Source organism: Tinamus guttatus, unplaced genomic scaffold, assembly GCF_059628265.1.
Source record: "Tinamus guttatus ecotype Peru unplaced genomic scaffold, ASM5962826v1 Tinamus_guttatus_pri_ptg000048l, whole genome shotgun sequence".
Classification (NCBI taxonomy): Eukaryota; Metazoa; Chordata; class Aves; order Tinamiformes; family Tinamidae; genus Tinamus; species Tinamus guttatus.
In genome coordinates this window covers 4,284,144-4,304,442 of record NW_028288582.1, presented here as the reverse complement: position 1 = coordinate 4,304,442, position 20,299 = coordinate 4,284,144, and the positions used below count along the sequence as shown (strand labels likewise).

The window sequence follows — 20,299 nt, the reverse complement described above, 5'->3', positions numbered from 1 at the left end:
AACATCTGACCCCGTGCCACAGCAGTGCCTCTGATGGAAGGATCATACTAACCACTGATGCATGACTTGTAATGTTAAAAGCAACAATATTTGATGTTTAAATTTGTTTAAAAATTACCCTTACAAACCCAGTAATTTTCCCATTTAGATTTTTTTTTGATACAACTCAAAAGACCCATACAGACAGCTCTTTGCTTCCAATTAATATTAAATTTTAACAATTCAACAAGAGTTACGAATAAAAATAGATATCATACCTGAAGAAGGTCACTGAGGTCGAGTAACATGTCTGCGGAGAAGTCAAGGAATATAATGCTAGCTAAATAAAAATGTTTGCTAATTTTATCACCAACCCCCCAAGGAAAGCAATAAGCCTGGGTTTAACTGCAGTGTGGCTGGAGTTAAATACAGCCAGGGTGCTTGGGTGCTAACGGGGAGCACTGGTCCCGCTCCGGGGGAAATCTCGCCGGCACGAGCTCCCGTCACGGACGATGGTCTCAAAGGATGGGCCAACACCTTGAGTGACTTGCAGCTACCCACCACGTACTGCACCCTAAAAAGGGCCCCAAAACCTCAAATAACAAGGCCAGCAATGAGCTGGGGCACCGTCATACCTCGGACCAGAAAGTATCACCCGCCTGTGATGTGCAGGACGCAGAATCCCGCTGTACGGAGCATGGGATGGAAGAGCAAACTAGGAAAATTGCAGTGTGTTTTGCCCTCCTCTGCAGGGATCTGCTGAGCAGGTGGGAAGAAAATGCCACTTCAGGACTCTCTTTTGACCAGCAAAGTCAGCTCCAAGCTCCTGCCTCCCCCATCTTCTTGCTGCATTGCTAAGAAAAGAGCAAGTCGCAGTCTACATTCCTTAGGGGCACGCTCAGTGCTCCCATCCAAAACAAGTCCAAACCACTATAACTTCCCATTAGATTTTGCTGGGATCAAGCACATGTAAAAATACACTGTTTTAATGAAATCTAGGAAGAAGGAAAAAGAAAAAGCAGTGAGTTTAAGGGACAAAGGTGGCTTCCTCCCCGAGGTCAGAGCCGGGATCACATGCCAGTTCTGATATCAGCAAGCCAGGTGTGGCTGACAGGCTGTAAAAGAGCTCTGGTTTTATGATTAAAAGGAGCGTTAAAGTAAAATGTGAGAGACAGACAGACAAAGAACACACCTACGTGCATTTCTGTATAGCAGTGTTTGAAGAAATCCAGTATTCAGGCACAGAAATAGGTGCAATACCTGTTACCTCAGTATAATTTGATAAGTTGGGTAAGGTAAAAACCAGTGCATATACTTCTTAGAGTGTACCAGACTAATGCACCATAGATTTTCCCTATATATCAGCTGTGGAAGCGGAATGCTTTGAATAATGTAATCGGTTTATGTATAAACATTTATCTCACTAAAAACTTTTGTCCTTGAGCATTTCTATCGTTACTTTGCATTTAAAATTATATGAATATAGTATTTAAAATTTGTTACAAAATTCAGTACATCGCATTATGTTAACATTGTTAGGTGGAAACGAATTTTAGCATTAAGAAGTGCAGCAGTGTAGTTAATTAGGGGAAATCTCAGTAATGCTCTGAAAAAAAATGCCTTATCTATAGATTGTATAATCATGTCTAGATTTTATATAATATTTATTGAAAATATTACACATAACATTAAAGTAATATTAAATTTCAATTCACTAAGGAAGTTTCAAAGAAACTCTAAGAAAAAAAATAGTGCTCAGAAATCTAAATAGAGCAATACTGAATTCAGTGTAACCTTTTGTTCATAGGACTGACAAAGGAGAAAATGGAAAGAGCTGAATAATAAAATTGCTACAGAGCCCAAATCACTGAAAGCTCCTCAAGGAGGGAAGTCCACAGGCTTTGGACCCATCCGTCCTGACGGGATGAGGCTCCAGGGTCAGCATTGAGCTGCCCTAGGGATGCTCTATGGGCACTGGGCATAGAGGAGCAGGGAGATGGGGAGAATCGGTGTCAGAGCCTAATTCAGGTCCTAGGGGAGCTAGAAAGCTGGATTTCTAGCCTAGGCACTTCAGATCGAGCCAAAAAATCAGGTAGGCTAAACATCTATTTGCTCTTCAATAGACCTACCTAGGTTTCTGTGCAATGCTGAATCAGGTGAAAACACAACATCTGCACACCGAAGTATTCTTCATGCTCACCAAACTGTTAAAAATACCCTGCTGGAAAACCTGCACTTAGCACATTACAAGTGCCCGGGCTTTATTATACTAAATAAATAAATAAACATCCAATCTTTCGTGCAAGTAAGGAGAAAGGGAGAACACACTGCACGCAGTTGCAGGCACAAAAGACTAAAGCTAGTAAGGCTGGGACAGTCACTTGCAGGGTCCACGTCGCGCTGCAGCGATTCAGAGCTTTACCTGGATGCTTCAGCTACAGCTGCTTTGCTCCTTGGAGAAGTTAGTTCAAGCGCCCACTGAAACTGTAAGCAAAGGGCACGGTAAAAATGTGGCACTTCTGGATTTCATTTAAGGTAGCCCCCAGCACTGGCGCTCGCCGAGTAGCTGCTGCAGAGAAGCAGGAGCCAAGGGGAAACTTGAGTCATGCAGTAGCAAGGGGCTGGTTGGCCTTTGCTGGGAATACTGCGAGCAAATTATCAGCAGGAAGTAGTTGTAAAAACAGGCCGTTGTTTTCAAACTCCTTTCCAGAGTGGGAACAGTGCAGGAGAACATACGACAACAGCTGAAAACAGCAGATAATACTTAATTTGTATTTTAAAATTGTATAATCATAAGATAAATGTTTTCTTTGAAGCAGGAAGAAAACAATAATACTCTTACATACACAGAATGCCTGGAAAAGTTCTCAAAGGGAGAGAAAGCTACTGATGTTGTAGATATACACATACAGAATAGCAGAATATAAACACCAAGGAGCTTAGGTTAAAAATGGACACAGACAAGGAGAGAAAAAAAAAAAGTCTCCCTAATTCAACTATTTCAACTGCTTTTCTTTCATTGCATTGATTTCCTGTCATTGGAAACTTTTAAATCAAAGCGAGATGAATCTGAAAGCTTTACTCCAGGAGATTTAATTCAAGAGACTCCTCTGACCAGCGTGACGCAAGGGGTCAAAACCCTCCCTTTCTGCCTTGATAATCTCGTAATCTGCGGATAATGTGAAGGCACAATGAATCACAGCAATAATGATCTCATCTCTGCAACGCAGGAAACAAAAGTTCACGATGAAATGAATAGCACCGGAAACCCAAGCCCAAAATACCAAAACAAATATGCATTTGTCCTTAGACAGGCCTACGTTTTATATATTCCAGCAATTCCAAAGTATTTACATGCAGCAAATCCCTTTGGATTGCAGTACTATCATTTCCCAGGAGCAGGACTGACATTTGGCAAAGCTATATACAGACACGCAGGAATAATTGTGCAAGATCTTTTGATAATTGTGGAGACAGCTTTTAAAGTAACAACCATCGTTTCAGTGGAGTCATTCCCTCTCCTAAAAATACTGCCTTAGTTCTAAGGTCTGAGAGAAGCTACAATCATCAGGACACTCAGATCGTTTCTTGCTATTGCAGCAGGATTCTTGTGCTACAGTAGCCTGTCATATTTGGGAGACACAAGCAAGGAACAGCCTGGAGAGGGCAGGAAGTCTGGTATTTGATCTTCATTTTTGCTTTCATATATTAGTCTCAAACTTGTTCCCTATATTTTAAACCTATCATTTGAAAAACCAGGCTCACCTCTGCAAGGGACTCATGCCTAAGGAAGCAGAGCTGCAAACTCCAGCCAGCAGAGACATGTCCTCAGGGAAAGCAGTGCTGTTTGCTGGGGAAACATTACCTTCCTGCATCTGAAACCAGGATGCTTTCTCCCACCAGCAAAAACTATTGACATATCCATTGAATATGTAAAATATACAAATATGATGTCTCTCTCTGTACTGAGTGACAGCAATTCAGCTGGTTGTAAACAAGAAAGCAAAGATTAATAGGAAATTGGAATGAAGAGCCAAAAAGGAAAAGAAAATTCTGAATTATAACCTAGAATTTTTTTCAAGTTCTAAATCAAACAAAATAGTGGTAACTTCAATGTTGTGGTCCTGTATAAGCTACGTAGAGATGGAAAGTTGGCATAAGTGCTTAGGATTTAAGTGCACAGAGATAGGACAAAGGGTGGGTTGCCAGGATGGAAAACTAGTGACAGCCCAAACCCAGTTTTTCATTTTCCAGTTCAAAACAAATTAAAAAAATCGTATTTCCATATTTTCACACAGCAAGTGAATTTCTCATTATGAAATGTCACAATTAAATCCGTGCTGCTTTAGAAACTTTCCCATATTTATTTAGCAATTAAATAAAACTGACTGACAACACTAATTGCTTAAAATAAACATTTCTCTTTCCAACTACATTGAATTAACAGGATTAGAAAATAATAACCAAGACCAACTCTTTCAACAGAAAAATAATTTCCAATAACTCTAAAGCTTTTAAGCTAAAACCCTAAGGAATAAGTTTCCAAAGTTTCCCAAGTTTGCAATTTAGGCCACACAGAAAGGAATCACACAGAGCACAGGCTACACTTGAGTTTATCAATGAATGGAGCACTTAACAAACCAAACTGGGAAGCCCAAATGCCATTCTCATAACACGCTCTCTTCATTTACATGCAGATAAATGCATGGGCAAAAGGCAGCCTGCATTTTGGCATGTGTTTGCGTTTATTTCTTTTCCTTCACACAATTGCATGGTGGTATTTCATAGGATTATACTCTAAAATGCCTGTTTGTTAAAAGACAAGAAGCGCGGCCACGCTCCTCCTCCAGGTACATCACTGTGCTTTGCTAGGAGCAACTTTTCATTCCACGGAGCTCTCTGGGCTCAACGGCAGTGACAAAGTTACTCGTATTGATTCAGCATCGCACAGCAGCCCAGGTAGGGCTATGAAAACACAAGCAGACATTTAGCCTAACTGATTATATGGCTCGATCTGAAGTGCCTAGGCTAGAAATCCAGCTTTCTAGCTCCCCTGGGACCTGAATTAGGCTCTGACACCGATTCTCCCCATCTCCCTGCTCCTCTATGCCCAGTGCCCATAGAGCATCCCTAGGGCAGCTCGGTGCCGACCCTGGAGCCTCATCCCGTCAGGACAGATGGGTCCAAAGCCTGTGAGCTACCTTAAACTTCAGACTCCCAAATGCACCCTAAATACAACCCAGTCTTTACAAAATTAACACTGTAGCTTTCCTTAATAATTTTCCTTAAAAATTGTGTTCAGGATCATTGCTCTTTACAGCAGCATCTTCATAAAGCACGTTAGTCTAGCTGAATATTCAGCGAGTTTTCAGTCCCTTTGAAAATGCTGCCCTTAGAGAATACAGTCTTCAAAGAAAACAAGCTGGGCCATACTCCTGGTGTCACTGGCTTAAAAAAAATAAATCTGCTTTGTGAGATATTACAGTTTATTTACATAGTCTGGTATAAATTTGTATCACAGAGCAACAAACTTAGAGCAAAAAATGCATTTCTTGTACCCACATGCTTGTACAGGCAACCCCCAACTATTCAGGAAGCTAGATGGATAGGAGCAGCAAGGAGTACGTGAGTTAAACTGCAGAAAGATCATCCAGCCGGTCTATTTACTTTGGGAAAAGAAAATTAAGGCATAGAATCAGAATGTAAATATTAATCTAAAAGCTCTTTTTAGTGCTGTGTGGTTAATCTACAACCTGGATGATGTGACCATGTATAAATACAAGCTGGTTATATTCAAAGAAACAAAAGGTCTCCAAACATTGGAAAAAAGGAAAAAAAAGACGCCTTCCCCTGAGCAGCAAAGTGCCCAGGCAGTGCTGAGGAGAAGGGAGAGGTTAAGGGCAGAACTTAGGAGTGGGGCTGAATGGGGGAGAGGCACCATGAAAGCAGCAACAGAAAGAAAGGAACAAAGAAAACAGCAAAATCCCTGTGGAAAACAGTGGGACCCAGAAAGGGCCCTTACGAGCAGGTGGGCTCATGAACACGTACAAAGCTGCACAGTGCAAAAAACTGCACAGAACGGGCGAAATACAAAAGGTCACATAAGGGCTTGCATTTGTTTAAAAAGCAGCTGCGAAACAGGACAGCAGCAGTAAAGTTTCAGGAAAAGGTAAAAGGAATTCAGCTCTGTCTCTCCTCCCTGCATCCACAGTGGCTAGAGGTGACGACCCTTGTACCGACAGCGAAAGAAAAGCAGTTTCACAAACTCAGAGGTGCCGATTTGGAAGAATTATTCGCGGGTGACAACTGGGGATTCAGGCCAGCACATGGCAAGAGAGCTTGGAAACGTGAATCAGCCGGCACACACAGAAAAGTGGGATAAATCAAGAGCAGAGAAAACCCCTCCCTGCCCAGAGGTGGCAAGTGAAAGACAGCAGTGTCATGAGCCTTGCACTGTGCTTTTCTCTGAATAGAAAATAGAAGTATTTTGTGCAGCAAGGTGGCAAAGCAGCCCTGGGAAGTGACTGAAATAAACAGATTTTTTTCTTTTTCTTTCCCTTGTTTTCCCCCCTCCGCCTTTCCTTCAGTGTGCGTTCTAGCTGGATTAGCTCCCCACTTGGCAGGCAGCTGCACAAACGCCGGGGCTGGTCCGAGGGCGGCAGGCGCAGGCCAGGGCACAGCGCGGCGGCTCCGTTCGGAAGCGGCGCCGGCTCGCGCTGCCTCCGCGCGCCCATCCCCGCCGCAGCCGCAGGGAGCCTCCCCGGCTCCGTCCCACACACTCAAACTACCCTTCAAAGTCGCTCCGTTTGCAGAATTCTCCCCAGCCTGCTCCAAAGCTCAGAGCCTGCCTTATCTGGAGGAGAAGCCTTAAAGCAAACCAGGAGCAAAAGCCTGCAGAGCAACTGCTTTGGAGCAAGCCCAGGTTTGATAAACCCGTCACACCTTTGCTGTTTCAAACGCCGGCACAGCGCGCCCTGGCCTCGCCGCACAGCGCCCGCACGGTAAACACAGACACACTTTTCTAAAAGCAGCACCACTGTGCTCAACTAAACCAGGACAAAAGCAGATTCTATAGATACGGAGTATTTTGTATTTTCCACGCTCGGAGCCAAGCGTCACAGCTCTGCTCATGTGCTCATACTGAGCCCAATGCCCTGGTATCAACTGCTCCATGGAAAATTATCTCCACAGAGTTTTTCTCAGCCAAGGGGGCTGCAGCTGCTGCCTGACTTCCTTGGGACGCGGCAGAGCTTGGCCAGACTCAGACTCCACTTTACTGCCCTTGTCCTTGAGCTCCGTCCAGCCACGCGCCCACGTTACCAAGCACCTCAAAGGTAAAGCCGTGCTCATTCTTACCTAACACAGTTTTACTGGCTTTGGGGGCTTGATTTAAAACAAATAAAAGTATAGCTTCCAAAAGAAAGGAAATTCACCCTTGCCAGTCTGATGCCTTCTTAACAGCCTTCGGAGGAAAGCCCAACAACCAAATGTGTTGTGCTAAAAGGACTTCAAGAGAACCACATCAACATACATTATATAACATCAGCATAGGACTATTCACTGCAGCAGAAACCTACATAAATCCCAGCAGCACAGGGGCATACCCAAATTGCCTGTTTCTTAAGAAGGTTTTCTGTTTGTTTTCTAAGCTGGGCTTACCTTATGATTCACAACTCACAGTGTATCCCAAGGGAGTTACTGAAGGCATTTTACCACACAAAGCGCCCTGCCTCTTGCGCAGGATTTGGAGCAAGGGTGTTCGGGGGAGGCCTCTTTGGAAGTTTGTTCCTGCTCACGTCACATCCCCGGGGAGCCAGCCGGGCGCTGGGGGTGCACTACCACACACACGGCCTGCCGAATCAGCCTGCTTGTTTCAATTTACTGTCTCCTAGACAAGGCACCAACGCACAACCGCGTCTGCGCGTCGACTCCACGGCAGAGCAAAATGGCAGAGATCACCTCTAGCTGTCACCGGCAGGATGGGAAGACACCTTTGCTTCCCGCAAGCTCAACTGAAGAGGGCTCAAGGGGAAAGACAGCAAAAAAGAAACTGCGATAGCTTTTCTAACTTGAAAAATGTCGAACACCACTTCTAAGTACCTTCCAGGGTTACAGACAAGTGATGCATCATACTTTGAAACAGATACAATTCTCAGCATGACGCAAACCTCTCGAAGGACATAAAATATCAGATTTTAAATTTTGGACAAATTTATGTCTTGAGAGGTTGCCCCTAGAACAAGATTAAATTTGGTCCTTGAACACGTGTAATATTGCAGGAGGAGAGAGAAGTTTACACTGCTGGGAAGACAGATGACACAGCTACCTTAAAACCTAAGCTAACTTTCCAGAGCTCAATTACTAGAATATATCTCAGAGATGATCTATTGAGCAGGGAAAGTACCGTCCCAGGCATTTGATACACTTTGTATTTTATCTGCATGACAGGGTGGGAAATAAATGCCTCTCCTTTGGAATCAGTTTTCCCGAGGCAAATGGAAGGCCCTGCCCAGAGGGAGCCCAGGCTGGGGCTCAGGACAGGGGTTTCTGTCGCCCGCCCTGCGCTGCCCTGCAGAGAACACTCCACCCGTCTACCGGGGACGGCAGTTCTGCCCTCCTTGGTACAATGCCTTCAAACCTTGTGATTATTGCACACATTTTTAGGACTCTCACATCTCTCCCAATAGCCAGAGCCACAAGCCTGCAAATGCATTTGCAGTGTAATCTCATAGGAGTTAAGTTTATGGTAAAAATATCTATTTTTTTTCATACTATCTCCCAGGCCTCGAGAGACCCAAGCTATGGGCTGTCTTAAGGCAAAGTCACGATATATCCAATGAGTTTGCAAGCCGCCAGTCGACACAGAAATTTGCTCACCTGCCCAAAGATACAAAAAAGGCTTAAGAGTTAAGTGACATATGAAAACGCAGGCAAACCATGTTACATACTCAGCTCCTCCTCTCAAGTACGCCAGGCCTAATCTTCATACCTCAATGACCCAAAATACACAACTGAAAAGGTCCCATAATAACCTTAAATTCCTTCATTCAGTTTAAGATTCGATTCAATTTTGCACCAGTTTGCTCTAAAATGACTCTATATAAACCTACACTTACCGGTTCCCAACGTCTAAAAAGATCAAGTGTTAACCGCTTGTGTATCATTTACTCAGTTTTATGAGAGAGGATCTATAAGCAGCAAGAGCAAAACTCTGATGAGGGGAAAAGGGCAGGAAGGGGGTAGAATACACATCCTAATGGAAATGCACAGCTCTTCGGTATGCAATCTGCTGCAATTCTACACTTGTCACAGATACTACAATTCGGTTGACGGTAGTGTCAATATTTACTTCACTTAAGTAGGAACTTGCAGAGCATTTCAATACAACGTTGCATAGCATCAGTTAGTGAACACACTGAAGTTAATTTACTTGCAAATGGCATTTCTCAAGTTCTTAAAAGTTAACAACCTTCATTAAATGCCTTTAATCAAGATGGAAAATGAGGAATCTTCTCCCGAAGTGTCATTTTAAACTTTTATCCCTGCATTATCTTCTTTTGAATGCTGAAGCAATGGCAAGCACTTATCTCATGTCTCTCTTACAGCACAGAGACTGCTCTTTCATTATCAGTTTTTAAGAAGCTGTAAACCTATCTCAGCTGCTTGAATTCTTCATGAGAGGGGAAAAAAAACTGTAATGATGTACATATCATCTGCCTCTGGGAAAATAAAAACTGCCAGTGATATGCTGGGAAAGATCTCCTCAGACTCCTTTCACACAGCGTTGCAGTGGGTTTATTGTAACCAACCAGTGTAATTTGAAATAACATTCTACAGTGCACTGACTGCAATCCCCTAAAAAAAATCTCAGTTCTGAACGATGAATAAGAATGCTATTTGGGATCCCATGTTTACAGCTGCTCACCGATTGTGTCACATTTGCAGAGCTTCCAAGAAAAAAAAGGAACTTTCTTCCTCACTGCTGAGACTAACAAATTGATGTCAAATTCAGTACAGCGTCAGAACTAGAAAGCCTGCAAAACTTAACACTTTTTCCATAATTAGCTAAAAATAAGGTTGCATAAGTATATCCCAATGCCCTACCAAAATCAGGGAGAAGAGTAATATGTAGAACAGGACTCCTACGTTCTGGGAGGCCATGAGCTGTACAAGGCCCAGACGCACATGGGAAACTAAAAATCTACATCTTATTACTGCCCTGCTAAACATGCCATTTTGCTTCTCTTTTGTGCCCCAAAAGTTTGCCCATCCATAATATGGGGACTGTATAGAACACTATAAGCTCTCTACAGAACACTATAAACTCTATACTTCGACAATCTGGACCCTCAGCTACAAACTGCAGCAAGCTACAGTTGCAAAGCTGCTGCTAGGGCTGTTTTTGTTATGGACTGCTATTCAGAGGGACAGGAATTTCATGAAGTTCAAAGACAAATGCAAAGTCTTGCACCGAGACAGAGTAACGGTCAGGCTGGGGGCTGACCAGCTAGGCAGAAACTTGCAGAAAAGGACGTGGAGGTCCCCATGGACAAGTGGCCCATGAGGCACCAGCTTGTTCTTGCATCAAGGAAGACCAAGCACATTCCAGGCTGCACTGGCAGCAGCGCAGCCAGCAATTGCAGCCAGGTTATTCCCCTCAGTTCAGCACCTGCAAGGAGGCCCCTGGGGAGCAATGTTCAGTTGCAGGCTCCCAAGCACAACGGCTGCTGCACTGCTTGCTTCCAGCTTCCATTTTAGACAATTTCTCTGGTTCTGGCCGCATGCCTCTCAAATAGGCATCCTTGCTCCGGACTTTGCTCCCAACTTCTCCAGCTGCGGCAGAAGAAAAATGAGCAGTTTACCAGCCACACTGTGAGAACTGCCAATATTGCCAGTGAAAACCAAAGACTGGAGATCCTTGTCTCATCACTTAATGACTGAGAAACAGCTGGGACACTGAAAGCACCAGTTCAAAGATGGAGGCAGCAGCAACCAATACTTGAGTTTGACTTTTCTCATAGCAAGAGCTTAGAATCTAGGTAGAAGACAGAAGGTAAAGCCTAAGAAATACTACACTGAAGGTTTATGAAATATTTTTAAATGGAAAAAAGTGCTATCTAAATATGTGCTGAAAATAATTATTGGCAATGAACCGAGCCCTCCAGATGTGACAGGAATGCAGTGATCTGCGAGTCCCTCGGAGACAGCAGTACAGATGCAGCCCATCTGTTGCATTCTCTACACGACTGATCCTTTAAGGACCAGAAATTTTAATTTAGCAAATAAAATGCAACTTAGATTCTGCAGAAGTTAATGATACTCACCTGGGAAAACCTGACTTTCAACTCCAAATAAGAACAGAATAGACTGCTGTCTGGTTCCAGATCCTGATCAAGACCCAGCAGCTGAAAACTCCAAACGTTTTTTTAGAAAAAGGCTTCTTCGTCAAGTGCTTGTATTACCTTTTTTTCCTAATTTTGTTGAAGATCAAGGATGATTCGCTGGTAATTTCACTGGCAAATTTCAAAAGAAGCATTCCTTACACAGAGAGCCCCACATATGCTTTAATTCAAGAAGCATCTATAACCTCACAGCCTTTGCAGGTGAGCAGCAATAACTCCATTAGCCTGAGGCCGTGTCTGCATTTGCCTGGGTGGATGTTCTCAATGCGAGTCAGCTGGCAGGGGACAGAGCCCTCAGACAACACGGACACCGTGGTATTTTTACACCAACTACCTAGTTTAGGTATCCTCACAAATTTTCTACAGTCTAACATGAATTACCAGCTCTTTGCCCTAGAATTTTGCTACACGTTGTTTTTACCTGAAAGGACAATAACAACTTTGTTTCCCTGTGAAAACCGCAAGGCCAAAAGGCTGTCCACAGCACAACAAAAAGTAAAATGCACCAATTATAGAAAGAAGAATATTTTAAAATAGATAAGGTGAGAACTTCTCCTGATAACAAGGCTGAGAGAATGTTTAGAGTTCTCTGCTGTATACAACAGACTTGCACAGCTGAGTTAACCACATCCCAAAGTTGTGTTGCTAAATATATATATTTATTACATGTTTTTCTCTTCATATTATAAAGATTATGGCACTGATGAAGTCAGATCCATGCAATTATTTGCCCTAACTAAGAAGACTTTTTTTTCAGCCTATATAGTGAAGATCTTTCTTCCCCTCTTTCAGAATTTGCTTTCTAGCAATAGTTCGTATGTGGTTACAAAAATATATATCATATACATTCACCATAGCTTTCTGCAACACAAAAGGCATCTGGAAAGCACTTTGATTTCCACGCCATGATTAGGCATAAGTTAAGACGTCATTCTTGGCAGACGAGCTGCTTCTCCATCGAAGAAACAGTTATCTATCTACCATTTAAAAACACTGATTAGCAAATCTCACAGCACTTTAACAACACATGCAGTCAAAACATTACTGAAACTACTGTGTTTCTCCCAAGCTGGAAGGATGTTAAAAACTTAAATGATTCACTTGCAGCTGATCTAGAGATGAGAGTGCTGCCATTTATATTTTATTGTCAAACGCTTAAAGGATCAAATTCAAATAAAATACACAATATACAAGCTTCAAAGCACACATTATCTTGAGCATCTTGTTTTCCATTAGCAAATCAAAATAAAGAAGGCATGGTGAACACTTTGCTTCAAAAGCAGATCTCTAGAAGAAATAAAGATTTCCGTTGTTTGGGGGCTCATTTAAAACTCTTTTTTTTTCCCAAACCGCTGAAACTGGATGAAGATGCAAAGCTGATCCTCCCCCTCGAGGGGGGATGCACACACATGGCCACGTGCTTAGCTATTACATCATCCGCACTCAGGACGATACTGAGCCAGGCTGGCAATTAAATTTAAGAGACATTTTCTTTCGCCTTTGACGAAGGACAAGTATTTGCCACAAAGACAGGCTCGCAGTGAAAAGGCTTATCTCACATTTCGCTTGGCATGACATTACAAAACGCTAAAAGTCTTTAAGAAGCACTTCCAGAATGAAGTTTATGCATGAAGACTGTCATGCAAACGAAATCCTAGTGCCAAACATCTCAAGAAATGACAGCTCTCGAAAAGCACTTTCACTAATTTTTAAATGCTTGCACTTTATTAGGATGTAAGAAATGATTATCAAGACCTCTTTCAAGGTATAGGGAAAGGCCAGGTATGAAAATCACTTGTGTTTTTCCAAAACAAATTTAAGAAGTAATACTGTTTCGCTGGTACACTTTCACTTTGTTCTTATAACATCAAAAAGTACAAGACAAAAAAATAAAAAGTGCCTAAGACTTAAGAATATGATGAAAGAGGAGACGGTTTTAGAAGACCACAAGCTAAAATAATATTTGCAGATAGCAAGTACAGAAGTGCTTGAAGCTGTCAAAGCAGTGGCTTTATTTAACCTATTATGTATTACTGGATTTTAATTAAAGTATTTAAGAATATGGATTTGTCTTTAAAGGCATCGTTCTCTCTGCATTAAAATGCAAATACACAATCTTCAGAACTATTTCAATGAAGCAGCATTTAATTTGCTAATTGACTTCTAAAGTATTAAAATGCAAAAATCATTAGTCACAGCTAAAACCAAGAACATTTTTCAGTGAATGTACCAAAACCATCAGCAGTAAGTGACCATGTTTGCTACCAGAGTTTGCTTAAGCAAAGCACTGGGTGGCTACCTTTTTTTCTCTATGAAAAAGACAGGAAAAAAGAGAAGGGCAGGGGTAGAGAAGCAAGGAGAAGCATCTCGTCCAGGTCCCATGGCATACCCAGCACGTCCTCTGACAAAGGCAAGCATGTGATGCACAATCACTGGCTGCTCCCCACTGCTTTCTAGCAGCAATTCTGCACAACATATTAGTTTCTATCATGTCAAAACGCTCCCCGGCTAAACACCGTTTTTGCCCCCAGAAGCACCAAAATTCAGACCCAGAGACAAAGCTCCACACTGAGCCATCCTAATCACTTCCTCTTGCAGACAAGCTTTAGCAAGACGGTTAAATATTTATTTTCACAAGCATGCAGGGATCGCTGAAGGTCACGGCCATGAGAGGTGTGATCCCCTTCCTCATCGTCCCGCGCAGGCCCCTCTGCCCCGGCTCTTCCCTGCCCTCATCCATCACCCGTTTCCCTGCCCCGCTCTCCTCCTCCTTCGCTCACCTCCCGCGGCCCCGGCACTGTCTCCCAGCATCACCCCTCAAACAGGGGTGCTGCTCTTTGAAGGTCCCCCTCGTATTTTCCACTCCAGCACCACTGATGCCTCCTGAGTCCTTCTGTTCCCTGCCCCTGTCTCTGCTGGTGCTTTCTTCCCACCACAGGAATCCTTCACCTGTTCAGAAAGCCCAGCCTGCCACCCAATACTGAGAGGACAGACCAACTGCTGAATTTAAATAAACCCCTATAACATGCATTAAAAAAAAAAAAAAAAACGGTTGGATTCTTCTACTCCAAGTAACTCTGTACTGCAGGAGGCCCAACACAGCAACAGAGAGGGCAGGACTGCCAAACAGCACCCACCTGGTCTGCCTGCCCATGCTGCAGTTTAAACCCACAGCTACTACATATATACACTGTATACATACGCTCCTGCAGACAAATTTCCAAAAAGGTGCGTTTTGACCTTCATAGTTCAAAATTTCACTTAAATGGGGTAAACAGAAAAGAACAAAGCTACCAAGCCCAGCCTAGCTCGTAATCTTTATAGGCCATCCTGTGACCCCATCCCTTTCCTTATCGCTGGATACGCTGTTCAGTGCTGCATTATGGAAAAGCTGACAATTTGAGTCACCTGCTGGGTGCCAGGAACCTAAGGGAAAAACGTTGGCCACCCCTCTGCACAGAAGCCAGTGCAAATTGTGGCCATGGGTTTGATGGGGCAGGATCAGGTGTCTCCTTGCCAGTGTGAGAGGTTAAATACTTTTCTATCCTGTGTTGGTAATAAGTTAACAGAACAGCAGATTTCCAGAGTGTATAATTCTTAAACAAAATATTAGCTTCAACACACACACACAAACTTGCAGTCCTCCTCCCTCTTTTGGATAGTATATATAGAAATCCTATTAGCTGGAGAGATCAACATTCTTATCGGAGTTTCCAGGATGCTGTAACATGCAAAATTAGAGCAGCTCTCTTAAGTGGGTCAATTATCACTACTGCACTTACGGCAGCTTTCCCCTCCCTCCCTCCCTCCCTGCAGCAGCCGTAATGGGCATTTAGCACAAGGACTCAAGCAGAAACGCTTGGAGCTGGCACACTCCGCAATGTAAAGTTCCTTTCCTCTCTTTTATTTTCAAAATCTAAAAAGGGCAAAGAATTTCACCCAAGTGCAGACTCTCCACGTTAAAATTAAAGTCTGCTCACAGAAAGATTCAATAACTTTTAGGGACAGGGCACTCTCGAGAAAAATGCTCTTTAGAGGTCACCCTCACCATTTTCCTACTGCATCCGAGTCATGCACGAGTGAAGGTTTTGGCTTTCCTGCCCGAGTGATCAGCAGAGCATCTCAGGGCCATTTACCACCTCCCCAGCCCTGTCTCCCAGACACAGAGCTGTACGGCCAGTCTTATAGGCTTTGGGTCTTGTTCTTCTTAAGGGGACATTTTTTAAAAGGCACTGCAAAAAACAGATGCAAGTGAAACAAGCCAAGTGTTGACGCACAAGGCCGCCAACATCACCTTAGGATGAAGACATCTGCAGGAGACTCAGACATGACCCAGGGAGAAAATCTTGTCTTTCCCTCTGAGAGAAAAGATGAAATTTTATTCTCTCACCAAAATACTTTTCTCTCCCTGTTCAGCAGAGAGGTGTGAGGCAGTGCTGTTAAGTGAAAAACTCAGATGATCCTGCTTCACTCCATGGAAAGAGGCCAGGATACACTGGCTTCAGGTCATGAGCCCTGCTGCTCAGTTGAGTAGTCCCAGCATTGGCTTGCAAGAGGGTGAGCAGGAGAAACGAGGTGCAGAATTTAAATTTCCACTGCTGCCACTGGCTGCCCTCTGCCCTAAATTTCCATAGCGTTTTTTCTTCTAGTACAAAATAAGAACGATCACGAGCCTTGCATCACAGAACAGATGGACTATATGGAACTACATGCAACTAGTACAGGGGAAGAATGGCCACATCATAGTTCAGGTTGCAAATTTTCATTAATAGGCTAAAAAACCTGCACCATGCAATTTAAATGTCACTTTTAAAGCTACATCTTGAAGTGAGGGCACACAGCTTTTCCAAGACTTCTTTAGGTCTAGAAAGTAGCATTCTACCACTTTTTACTACACAAAAAAAGTCCGGGAAAATGAAATAATCTGGCTTAGTAAATATCACATGTATTTTCAACAATACGGTTTAAAAATCACCTTTTGCTCTCTTATGTCCTTGTCACACTCACCACTTGCACACAAAAAATACTGAGTGCAACTCTAATCAAAAGTAAAAGGGCAGCGGCTGAAAAATAGAAGTCCACAGCAGAAGAAAAACTAAAAGTTTTTATTAACTTCTTAACTAAAGCTCTAAAATTTTGTTGATTAAAGTCTAATTTCAAAAGCTAACTTTTTAATTGGGAACACTAGGGCCTGCTGGCTCCAGCAAGCTTGGTGGAGGTCAACAGATTGTTGGAGACTTAATTTTTCATTTCTAATAAAAAAGGAAGCCTTGCCCTTTTCATTGCAAAGACAGACCTTGAAGTGTGAGGAGGGAAACAAAGAATGTATCCATCAAAGGCTCTCATGGTGAGGTTATACAAAGCCTCCCGAGACAGTGTGGGAAGCCAACAGAGTTTGCAAACGCTCCAAAGGAAATTAGCTGAACTTGGCCTGCAAATTCCAAAAACGGAGAATGGTTCAGTAGCTGGTACCTAATCTAGGATCACAGAGACTCAAGTTCAATTCCTCACTCCATCACAGATTTTCTGGGTAGCTCTGAATGTATCTCTCCACTCCAGTTCTGCACCTGGAAAATGAAGATAAATACTCTCAACTTCCCCTTACTGCGACATGAAAATAAACACATTAAACTGGGAGGCAGTCAAGTAACTTGGCAATGGAGCAGGAGCACTGCACACAGATAGGAAATCCACGTGGAAATAACAAAGTCCTGCCCTGTTCCACAAGGAGATGCCCGGTGACATCTTCCTGACCCTTCCTCATGCCAAAGGGAGGTTCATGGAGCGTGGAAAGCGCAGAAGTATCCCACCCCTTCCAAGCGAGCGCAAGCTCCCATGGAGCCCAAGGGGACCAGACTTTCTCCTGCTCACCACCCTGAAATTCAGGGCCGCCCTCTGCTATGCCAACCACAGGCAGGTTCCTCCAAGCCCACCTCAGAAGAGAGGCCCAACTTGGGTGCCCTGAACACAGAGGAGGATCCCGTCTCCTCTGCCAACCCCCAAATCCTTGGAAGAGCTGCCGAACGAGCGGGACGAGCAGCCTCGGGGGCGTCCCGCTGCCGGCGCCCCGGGAAGGCGGCGGGAGGCGGCGGACGCGCTGGGCCCCGCGCGCACCCAGGCTCTGCCGCTGTGGTGGCGGGAGGACCTGCCCCGGTCTCACCTCCGCAGGCAAACACAGGCCTGTTTGCACAAGATAGCGGCGAGGGAGCTGCGCGAGGCTCTTCTCATGTGGGAAAGGGCTTGTTTACTGAGCGCCACTAAGAGCTTTAAAGGAAAAAAGGGGAGGGTGGGGACAGGAGACAGACATATTTATCTCTGATAAAAAAAAATAGGCGATAGGGTGGAAAACACTACAAGCAAAACAGTGTCACTTTTGTTTTGCTTTTTAAATGAGAGTCACACATAGCAAAAAGTTAAAAACGGAATAAAAAGTGCCTCGATTAAAACAAATTGATCCCCCCCAGGAAAATCCTAGCGGAGCCTCTCCTTGTTTTGGCATGACCTCGGGGCAGCCACAGGCCGCGCTAATCCCCGAGTCAGCCCCAACCTGCGTTTGACTCCGGCAAAGCGCCGGCAGCGGCAGTGCCAGCTAAAAAGCTCTTTGTTTCCATTCGGTCATATGCAGGGGTGGAAAAGCTGTTCAAAACATTAAAGAGAAACAAGCGAAGGCTGTTGCTATTCCAAGAAACAAATTAAGAGCCGGATCCCGCAACGTACGGAGCGTTCGCAGCGCCAGCTAATGTCGGACGTCACAGGATCGCTCCAAACTGGAGCCGGTGAGTAGGGCAGCCAATTCTGCCAAGCTTCACTCAAAATCATTACTTCTCCCATACGCATTTGTCTTTATTGCTGGCACTAACAACATAAATACATTCTATAAAGAGAATATTATTAAAGTTTTCAGCGGTTGCTCATCAAAAGGACACAATGCCTCTCAAATTTAGCTGGCACCTCCCAAATTTACCTGATAGCTAATATGCCATCTTCTCTTTAAAAGCATATAAATGACAAGCCATGTTAAAGTCACTGCCTTGTTTATTCCCTGTGTGAAATGGCCTCGTGGAAAACAAATATGTAAAATGACTTCAGATCTCAAATGCAGTCCTAACTTTTCCAAAGAACTATAAATAAAAGCTGTATTTCATATGCTTTTTACCTGATAAAAAAGGTATAATTTAAAGAAAACATAAAAATACACTTTTATTACTTAAATAATATTTTGCATTTATGTATTAATTGAGCATTACGTAAAGAACTAAAGAGAACAATGTTTGTCTGCTGCGGACTGAGGTTTATTCTGGAAAAATTCAGACCGTTCCATTAGGCTCGGCTAGAATTTTCCTTGCACTTGCACAGAGGCTGACTGGCAACACGTACAGTACGAAAAAGAGAAGGCTAAGCAGATATCCACACAAGATAATACATTCCATCCCTCAAACTGAGCTCACTGCAGACAATTAAATCCTGTTCTCCAAACCCTTCCCACTCCTTCAGTTCTGCCACTGGTGAGGACACAACATTTCTTGCATCTGGCTGTATCTCCCCAGACCACAGCTTTGCTCTTTCTACCAATTTTTTAAGAAACACGCTGCCTTCTGTTTTAAAGGCCAACCCACTCCCATCGAACCTCTCCAGCGTCCACAACTCCCACATCGCTTCACTCATTCATTTGGGCAGCCCAAAACCAAGCCATTGCCTCTGACTTCTGAAAATGCTGCTCTCTGCATCTTCTGCCTCTTTCCTCTCAAATATAGGCTCTGACCATCAAAGTCCTAACTTCCTTTTTTTAAATTCCTCCCCAATAATTTATTCACAAAAGTTCTGTTACAACAATGAACACTTTAAACTCTCTAAATCTACAGCTTAGTGGTACTGTATAAATCTAAAAATGATATAAATACTGATATATTTGGTACAGCATCTCTCTCATCTCTGCATGCCGTTCTTGACTGGCTTCTCCAGAAGCCCAAAGCCAGCTGGAAAGCTTTTCATTCCCCTGAATTCACAACTTCACTCTTGCAAAAGCCTCTTGCCACTTTGCCATCCTCTACAGGTGCTCTTGGTCCTTCTGGTTGGAATGCTGCCTCCTCTTGCCCATTTCTATATTGCTAATCTGGAAACAAACCCAACACCCCCAGACCAATGATTATAGTTAGTCTATGGAGACTTGAGTGTATTTTAATTTCAAAAGTCAGCAATTCACACCTGTGGCTCTCAGTTTTCAAAATGTCTAGGGAACAGGTAAGATATCAGAAGAGGAAGGGATAATTCAAAATCCACATTTTCCTGCCCTCTGGTTTTAAAGTACGCAGGACCTGAAATACTAAAAAAGACTAATGTCTTTGCAAAAGGCAGTCACAACACATCTACTATAACCTGAACTCACTCTCCCAAAGTAGAAAGCCGCTATCTTTAGCTATTTTCAACAGGAATTCTTAATGTCAACTGCAACATGAAGTTTACATAATGGACTTTAAAAGTCAACACTAACAAAAATGCACCATACAGTCACGCACCACCACTTCCCGATTCCCAGATGGCAAAGTAACCACACAAGAGAAGATGAAGTACTTTGTGACATTAATATAGACAATAGGGACCATCCTTGCAGTCTTATTCATATCATACTCCTAGTATTTTATACAGGCAGTATCACACAGGAAGTATTTTCCATTAATGAGAAGGGGAAAAAAAGCAGGGGAGATAAATTCAGATACTTATAAAGTGCCAACCAGACTGGTACGTGTTGCACAAAACAGAGATACAGGCTGAAACACTTCAAAGAGGATGTGAAAGAAAAAGGCCTCGTGGTTTGTCGCAAGGGTTAGCCACGCTTGCTACACAGATGCTGCTGCACTATAACATACCTGCTTGCCTATTACACCCATATTGCTTCAGATCCTTTTTATCACCACCAG

At 43.4% G+C, this 20,299-nt stretch overlaps 1 protein-coding gene across 1 annotated transcript in view; it reads right to left on the bottom strand.

The window, feature by feature from the left end:
• Positions 1–20,299, bottom strand: part of BRF1 (BRF1 general transcription factor IIIB subunit) — a 157,923-nt gene that overhangs the window by 97,660 nt on the left and 39,964 nt on the right. Inside the window, exon 4 of the mRNA XM_088539541.1 lies at positions 258–289. Within this exon, the coding sequence (XP_088395667.1) occupies positions 258–289 (32 nt within the window). The remainder of the gene's footprint in view (positions 1–257; positions 290–20,299) is intronic.